The 9,273-nt window shown below is 35.7% G+C and overlaps 1 protein-coding gene across 1 annotated transcript in view; it reads right to left on the bottom strand.

Annotated features, from left to right (window-relative positions):
- Window positions 1–459: 459 nt before the first annotated feature.
- The window catches only part of LOC145089856 (uncharacterized), an 11,520-nt gene continuing 2,706 nt past the window's right edge, over window positions 460–9,273 (bottom strand). Inside the window, exons 3-11 of the mRNA XM_079028247.1 lie at window positions 7,744–7,834; window positions 6,714–6,872; window positions 6,530–6,604; window positions 6,222–6,442; window positions 5,660–6,180; window positions 5,391–5,586; window positions 1,167–1,352; window positions 774–1,063; window positions 460–700 (exon numbers count right to left, since the gene is read on the bottom strand). Coding sequence (XP_078884373.1) covers window positions 460–700; window positions 774–1,063; window positions 1,167–1,352; window positions 5,391–5,586; window positions 5,660–6,180; window positions 6,222–6,442; window positions 6,530–6,604; window positions 6,714–6,872; window positions 7,744–7,834 — 1,980 coding nt within the window. The remainder of the gene's footprint in view (window positions 701–773; window positions 1,064–1,166; window positions 1,353–5,390; window positions 5,587–5,659; window positions 6,181–6,221; window positions 6,443–6,529; window positions 6,605–6,713; window positions 6,873–7,743; window positions 7,835–9,273) is intronic.

The following is a 9,273-nucleotide window of genomic DNA, read 5'->3' as shown; positions in this document are numbered from 1 at the left end:
TTAAAGTAAATATGTGCGTATAAATGTGTAATTCTGGAAAAATTAGTATAAAATTGTATTGGAATGAATATGTGTAATTAGAAGGGCATGGTCACTAACAGTCAAAGTGAAAACTTTATTCAAAGACGTAAAAGATAACATTGAATGTGAATTGACCAACGTAAAATGAAAGAGTATGTTGTAATAATTCATCATCTATTAATGGGATGTATATGGAAAATGTGCTTTTACGTATAATGCATCCATTTTTAAAGTAAATATGTGTGTATAAATGTGTAATTCTGGAAAAATTAGTATAAAATTGTATTGGAATGAATATGTGTAATTAGAAGGGCATGGTCACTAACAGTCAAAGTGAAAACTTTATTCAAAGACGTAAAAGATAACATTGAATGTGAATTGACCAACGTAAAATGAAAATGTGATTTTAATAAAACTGAAAAACTAACAAACAAAGAACTATGTCTCGACGTTCTTTGAAGGACAATTTCTTTTGTCATGATGAGCCATCTGTTTACATATAGTACACTTTCTCTTCGGTTTCGAGATTTTTTTTTCAATCATCTCTTTTTTAGATTTTAATCTTTTCCCACGACTGCCACATCCTTTGTTCCGAATATCTGAAGGATTCTGAATATCATTAACATCAGATACTACATCAGGAACTACCACGCCTAGAAGCTTGTTGAAATGTTCTATTCTGGTCAGTAATTCATGATTTGGATAATCATCTAAAAAAAAATTTCAACTTATTCTGCTCGTCAAGGTATAACTTCAATTTAGCTGCATCATGACTAAGAAAAGAAACACAACGATCAACTGTGTTGAAGATATCAATAGCAGTCATGTCGGAATTAGAATCGTCAAAAGAATTAGTGAACCGTCTTCTAAGTAATTCTGTTGGAATAACATCCCTGCGCCAACGTTTTAGAATGTACTTTTCAGGAAGTTGTTTGATGCCATAGTACTTAAACACACAAAATATGTGTCTGCATAAGATCCCGACATGTTCAAAATGCATACAAGTACATTTGAATGAACCGTCTTTTGTTGAGTGTGTGACCTGTACAATGTAAGATGAGTAAGGATAAGTTTTTAGTTGTAGGTATTTAGAAATTAAAATCAAAGGATAAAATGTACTATTTTTGTGAAAATGAAAGATATACTGTGTATTCAGTATCTCTTATAAGACAATCGTAATTGTATTCCTCGTCTTTTTCATCAACATCGACATCAGTTGGTTGCATAGTGGTTATGTTGTTTTTTTTCTCCAAAACGATAATTGTTTCCACACCATTGGAAGAAATCACATTTTTTTGGAAACAATTATCTTCTGCTCTTGATATCTCCTTCTGAACTTGATAAAAAATCTTGCGTGTATATACCTTTGAAGCATGAGGTTCATTCGGACTACGGGTAATGAATTTAGGAAAAGTTATGGCAATATTAAAATCATTGAGAATTTGATTATGTCTTTGTCATTCCATGACTGAATCAAATGTCATTATAAACATGATAAGATAAGAACCGGTTAATGTAGTTGTTTGGAATGACCAATTCTGACTTTCAGACAGTGATGTAGTTCGCATAAGACCAGACATTGGAATGTGCTTGAAAAATGTAACGTCCCAAAATTCAAGACCAAAAATTTCTTTTTAGTAAAACATTACTTTAACCAAGGACATCATTTCAAAACATAATCTGAGTATAAGTTTTCAAAACACATGTTTATTATCAGAGTAAACATTCCCAGACTGACTAATCTATGGTGTGTGCCATGCGATCACCCCGAGCTCCTCCCTCCGCTACCGGAAGTACCTGAAAACAAAACTGAAAACCGTAAGCACGAAGCTTAGTGAGTTCCCCACCTTACCACATACCATGCAAAACCATATACTTCACATACTGGGCCACGCCCGCTATCCTGGGCCTCGCTCTCTACTTCGGGCCTCGCCCGCTACAACGGCCCCGCCGCTCCAGGCCCCGCCGCTCCAGGCCCCGCCTGGCTTCGAGCCCCGCTCGGATACAGATCTGTTTCACTTAGGCCTCGCCTGTCACAGGGCCTCGCCCACTAACATATAATAGCACATAAACATATCACATAACATTACATAAACTAAACATGTACTAACAACTCTTGCTCTAAGGCCTTGCATATCTCTGGGCCCCGCCCGTGTCCTGCTACTGATGAGTCATGGAACCCCGTCCATACTCCTGCTGATAGTGAGATACGGGCCCAGCCCACCCTCACTCCTTTCCTAACTTGGGCCTCGCCCCTGCTCTGCTGCTATTGAGATGTGGAACACCATCCACACTCTGCTATTGGGAGATACGGGACCTCGCCTACACTCGCCTCCCTACCAGGCACATACACGTATCACACAGACAACAAGTATAAACTATCACATAAACCGCTCCTTGGGCACCCGCCCTCTATCATTGGACCTCGTCCGAATATCATTCTAGCATACTGTGCCTAGGGCTAACCCCCGGGTCTTCTACTTATAACTACATGGGCCGACATTGTGGCCGTAAACCCATTCATACAAAGGGAAACTCACCTGATACTGCTGAACTGCTGCTGCTAACCCCTTTGACCGCTACCTGACCACTGACTCCGAACTGCTGCTCCGCTAGCTCCCCGAGCTACCAATATCAACATAACACTTATCTAACTGACCTTCAAAGGTCAACCAAGTCAACTCTGGTCAAAGTCAACGTCCTGGTCAAAGTCAACCTTCCAGATCAACCCTACTCGTCGAGTCATCCTACTGACTCGCCGAGTTCATAAGTCCAGAGTCCTTCCACTCGCGACTCTACTCGCCGAGTCAGCCCCTAACTCGTCGAGTCTACTGATTCCCGATTCCTGTCCTGTCCAACTCACTGAGTCCTGGCTCGACTCGCTGACTCGAGACTTAACTCGAAGGGTTTGGGACCACGCGACCTGACTCGCCGAGTCTAAGAACAGACTCGCCGAGCACACAACGATCTTCATCCAACTCGCCGAGTTCATGCCTATCTTCATCCGACTCGACGAGCTGTTCATCCCACTCGTCGAGTTCCTCCTCATCTTCAAGCTACTCGCCGAGTCCACTCGAAGGACTCGTCGAGTCCATTAAGATCCACTTACATGCAGAGGACTTCCGAGTCATGCATGAACTCCAAACTGTAGATCTACCCTTCCCAAGCTTATTCCCCACGTAAAGTTGCAAACTTTACGTGTAGAGAGGGAGATCTAGGCAAAATGCACCAATAACTAGGGTTTAAGACCAAGAGGCTCCAAAATCCACCCAATGGCTGATACTTTACGGGATTCTAAACCAAAACAAGCATGGATCTGAGGTAGCAACCTCAGATTTGGACCTCAAGCTCAAGATTAATCTTAGGCATGGCTTAAAAGCCCCAAAACTCATAACCAAAGAAGATCTAAAGGAGGGAAACGAATTGATACCTTTAAATGCTCTGAAATGTTCCCCAAACTTCAGATCCAAAGCCACTCCTTGATGCTTCAAAGATTCCCACTTCTTTTTCTTCTTCTAAATCACTCAAAAATGGCCAAAAGCATGAATCATCACAATGGGGGCTTAGGGTGCGGCGTTCTGGGTGTGAGAGGCTGTAAAGGAGCCCTAGGAAGAAGATTGAGACGTTTAAATAGGCTCCAAGCCCCGGATTTAGGGTTTTCCTCGCACAGACCAGACTCGCCGAGTCCACTTGGCCGACTCGCCGAGTTGGTCACTTACTCCTCGACCCGGATCCCGCTCCGACTCGCCGAGTTCCTACTTGGACTCGCCGAGTCCCCCTTAAATCTAGGGTTTCCTTTACTTTCTTGGCTTTCAAAATCTTGGGTGTTATAAAAAATGCAGGAATCCAATATCTTTGCAAACCATACATGCTATTCATCCAATTGTTATCTGTAATTTTAAACTCCTCTAACGTCGTGTGCCATACATTTTCGAATTCATGTGGTTCCAGCTTAGAATTCCAAATTATAGAGTGAAAATGCTTGCGAAATTTTTGATTGGTGGCTGCATCTTCAATTGATAAAATCTGTATAAATTTATATGTAATGAGAATGAGTAAAGTATCTTGTAAAGAAATTGATTCTGTTAGAATTGAGGTAAATCATAATATATCCATGACAACAAAGTAAGGATAATAGTCTTTATGTGCATACCTTATTTGGCAACTTCTTAGTAATATGCCACATACATAACCTATGATGTGCCGACGGGAAAACGGTATCCATGCCCGGTTATAAGGAGGGGCAACCTGTGCATGAGCACAGGGCCCATTTTTGGAAGGGGCCCAACTTTTTTTATAGTATATGTACGAATCAGTTCGTAGCCAAAACGCGAAGACAGAAGCGATCATTCAAGGTACTGAAGCGAGGGTCGTCTCGTCGATTAATCGATTACGGAAAGGAAAATAATCGATCCTACTACCATCAATTACCAGTCGTCCGGCCTCCTGCTGTCCTGTGATCACTAATCAGGTTATCAGGTAATTGATCAGTCTTGTTAATCCCTTGTAGACACTTCCCTACGCTCTTGCCCTAGTTTCTCATCATTTGAGTTTCTCATTTTCTTGATTTCCAAATATTTGAATCCTTTTGGGGCTATAATTCCAAAGTTTCGTATGAATATTTCAATATCATGATTTGTCATGGTTCCCTGTTAACCGTGGTAGGTTATCGAGCTTGGAGAATTTTGAGCAAAAAATCCAACAAATGCATAATAATGGAGATTTTTAGGAGCAACTTGATTTTCCCATAACCTCTTTTTTCTACAAAGCATCACAAACAACATGAGCATGATTCCAGCAATGCCACTTAAGACTCCTATAAACGAATTTTACATATGATGGTTAAATACATCTAAGTACAATGAGGAATATAATTTCTCTCTTGGTCCAAATTCCAATAAAGAGTTTACTTTTTTTTTCACTGTTAATTTTTTTTTCTAAATGTGTGTTAGAAAAAATATGTGCTCCATTTATATGAAAGTTTGTCTGCTTACCTTTTATCAACTTCCTTGTAGCTTCTTTGGATCCTGGAAAATAAGATAAAAAGTAGGTAAACTTGTTGATAAAGATTAGAACACTACCAATAGTAATAAGTGATGCGTGAAAGGGGAAACTCCATCCACAATGACTTAAAAGACACTTAAGAAAACATTATATGATGATCCAAACTAAAACACGAAGGATTAGTATTTGAAAACGGTTATTGGTTGTAGTTGTCAACTATTAGGTGTTCTGATCCTGTTAGCTAGTTGAGTAAATGTATCCATATAAGACTTACGAGCTACAAATTAATTCGTTATACGTTAGGGCGTAACAGCCTTTTTTTCCGGCACGTCCTGGGGATTTGAATCCTCAGGACCGGCCCTGACGGTATCAATAGCTTTCTTCAAAGCTGAATCTTGGTCAGATATAACCAATTGAGGTTGTTTTCTAAAAGCTTTGAAAAAAGCTCTAAGCAACCATTCATAAGAAACTTCATCTTCTTTACTTAAAAGTCCAGCACCAAATGTTACACATTTTTTGTGGTTATCAATGCCAGTGAACGGAACAAAAACCATATCATACCTATTAAAAAAAATATATTATTTTACATATTTAAAAAAAATCTATTTTTAAAAGTATTAAAGAATAGAAATACTTATTCATGCTAAATGTAGCATCGAGTGATACAACGTCTCTGAACGAATTGTAGTTATACTTTGCCGTTTCATCAGCCCATAATAGAGCATTCAATCTTTTGTTCAAGACTTTATACTCAAAAGTAAATGATGAGACATTTTTCTTCCTGTCATTCATCTTGTTAACAAGGAATTTCGCGTCCCTCCCACCTATGTAACAATTCAGATTTCTCCTAGCATTCTTGAAATCAGAAACCAATCCACCTCGAATCGAAGGACCGACCTGAAGAGCGTTGTACAGTCTATGTGCTTTTACAGGACCAATATTTTGCGTTGACATATTATGAATGAAAATTTCTTGGGAATAATCAAGTTTTCTCTTTGAACGAGATAAATTATTGCCCTTGCTAAACAGCTCGTGATTGTGTTGTTCGACAAAATCACTCACAACATATTTAAGAGTACCTGGAATTATATCTAAAACAACTTTCGATTTAAAATTCCTCCTAAATAAATCTTTCCTTCTTTGAGTTTTATTATGCTGAATGTCCAGAGTATCTACTTTACTAGTATTTGGATTACCTTCCCAATTGAATACCAAATGTCTATATGTAATAATCCCAATTTTCGTTTTTTTGACTCTTCCAAGCCAGATTCTAATGCATAGTTTCTGTACATTGCTACAACTTTGTCATATGAATCAAATTTTGATGTTACTTTTGGTTTGATATCATCTGAAACAATCGGGGTCCAATACAATGTGCCACCAAGTGAAACGTAATCATGTGTATCATGTGGTTGTCCTGTTTAAAACACATGAAGAAAATAATTATTCTGACAGAATTAAAATAGTATGTAATAATTTCAATATCCTAAACTGAATTTAGTACCTTCAGTGAAATCAATATTAACCTCTGTATCTTCATCAACCAAATGATTTTCGTCTTTTTCGTGATTTGCGTCCGCTGTATGTTTAATCAATGAAAACACATTAACATTTAATGTTAAACATGTTCCAAGAAATATAGAACCTGATAGACAATGAGAAATTAAACAAAAGATTCAAAACCTTACCTAGATTAGGATTACTGATTTCTCCTATTTCAAACCCACCATCATTTAGTGTATCATTATCAGGAAAATCAAAATCTTCAGTTCCATCTTCATCGTCACTAGAAAAATATTGTTCCTGATAAATATGAGTATTGACATCTGGTACTTCATCGCCCATAGCTATGGTATACGAAAAAATAAAGTATGATAAATTGACATAGAAAAGAAATAGGGCTGAACACGTATACTATGCAAATTAAAAGGCTTGATCCTAGGGGTCATTTGATAAATAAATATTGATTCCGATTTGATTCTATTTTAAAACATACTAAAGATAAAAAAATATTCATATCTTACTATATTAATTACTAAACAATATTTTTTTATCTTAAAAAATAATATGCAAAACAATTTATTTAGTACATAATTCCATTAGAATGTGTAAACATGGATTATAAAACTCTACATAACGATTGTCTGTATATTATTCTATTAGAATAATATGTATAAATGACTAATAAAAGTCTTTAATATGTGATATTTTCAAATAATTCCACTAGAATGTTATATCAACATGGATGACTAAAAGACTTGAATTTTGAAAATGTTTAAGTTAAAATCGTTGTATTCTCATTGTTTACACAATTTATTGTTGACATTATGTGTTTTGATTTTATGGACCGTGAAACATATTTTTTGAAATGTATTGAAGAAGTTTTTTTTATATATTCTTTCGGAATGAGATGTATATATCTGTGTATGAATGATAACTGGATAATTCTAATTCTCTAAACAAACATATATCAGAATAACAAAAAACAATGTAATAATATAAATATATAAGATAGACCAACGTAAATTTCATCAAACAAAATTTTATTTTACTGAAATAATACCATGTAGTTCATCAAAAACATAATCTTTAATCAAATCAAACATAATAATATCTAAAGTCGTCCAATTCTGATGAATTTCTTGTAGTTCTATGTTTTCTTCAATGCAAAAGGACAGTTCCTGCTGTCATGACCAAATAATCCAAAACATATTTTACATCTTCTTTTAGCATTCACATCAGAATTCACACAATTCTTGGGATCATTGACATCGCTCAGATCCTTGAGGGTATTCTGATCATCATTATCCTGAAAGATTAAAAGAGTTGATACATATGCATATGACAAAACATTAGAAAAAAAATTCAAAGAATAAAAACAAATACCTGCTTGCGACTTCCAGATTGAACTCCATCGATTCAAAGAATAAGCGGATTTGGTAATCAACAATTGTTATCTGTGTGTGAAATACAAAATTTGGAATCGAGAATTGTGTGCCTGTGTGTGGAATACGTTTCAATCGGATTTATAATGAAGATGATAAATAAAACAGGAATCATAAATCATTGCCTAATATAAAGGGATAAAAATCAGACTAAATAAGGCATTAAAATGAAAGATTACATGATTACTCTTTACATATTTAAATAAATAATAAACAAATTGCTAAATTGTGATTGGTGCACACATGCACACAATACTTGTTGGAAACAATTGAACCTAACTCTCTCTCTCTCTCTCTCTCTCTCTCTCTATATATATATATATATATATATATATATATATATATATATATATATATATATATATATATATATATATTATAAATGTTTGTCTATTTATTTATTTAAAATATTGTTTATTATTTTATTGGGTCCCACCCCTTGTATTTCTTTCCCTTGTGTGTCTCATGTTGTCAAACCTAAGACTCTCTTCTCTCCTTCCGTTTTTTAGATTTGATTTTGGTGGTTAAAAAAATGAGTTTTCAAAAATATGTTTAAATTAGTTTTTGTGGTGAGAAAAGTCAATAAGTCAATAAAAACCCGTTTGATAGTTGCTGTCTAGAAAATTGTTGTATGGAAAAATTTACTAACTACGAAATAAAACCATGTGGTTTGATTGTATATCTGACTGACTGGACTAAATGATGAAAAATGATCATATTACCATGATGTTATATATTATAATGGATGAAGTTGCTGAATAACTATAAAAACATACAAATTGTCATACAAAATCAAAATTACACAATAATCATTTAAAAATCCAAATACAAATAGTCATACAAAATCAAAATTACACAATAGGTATGTTTAAATCAGAATTTCTTATTGAAACTTTCTATATGAAATGGCCCTCCTAAATCCTATGCTAAAAAATCAAAAGAAAGAAAATAAGATGAAACAAATGAAGGTTCATGGATGGTACTCTCTAATCAGAAGAAACAAATCAGAAAAAAAGGAGATGAGATGCTTACTTGTGGGGTGGAGCTGGTGGCGACAACGACGCTCCGACAGGGGGAGGCTAACTGACAAAGAAGTAAAGAGCTTGGTGAGGAGGTGATGATGTCTGATCAAAATCATCGAAGAGAAGAAAGAAAGACACAAGGTTTGGAGAATAATCGTCTTTTCGACATATTTAGCCAGAAAGATATTGTTTTGGTGCTTTGTGAAAGATATATCTTACCGGGAAAGACCATTTTTTGTGTAAAAAAAGGATATGAATGCCTTAGGTAATGCTATGCCAAT

Source organism: Lactuca serriola, chromosome 2, assembly GCF_051521515.1.
Source record: "Lactuca serriola cultivar US96UC23 chromosome 2, Lser_US96UC23_V15, whole genome shotgun sequence".
In the NCBI taxonomy this organism is placed as follows: Eukaryota; Viridiplantae; Streptophyta; class Magnoliopsida; order Asterales; family Asteraceae; genus Lactuca; species Lactuca serriola.
This window is presented reverse-complemented; position numbering and strand designations above follow the sequence as displayed.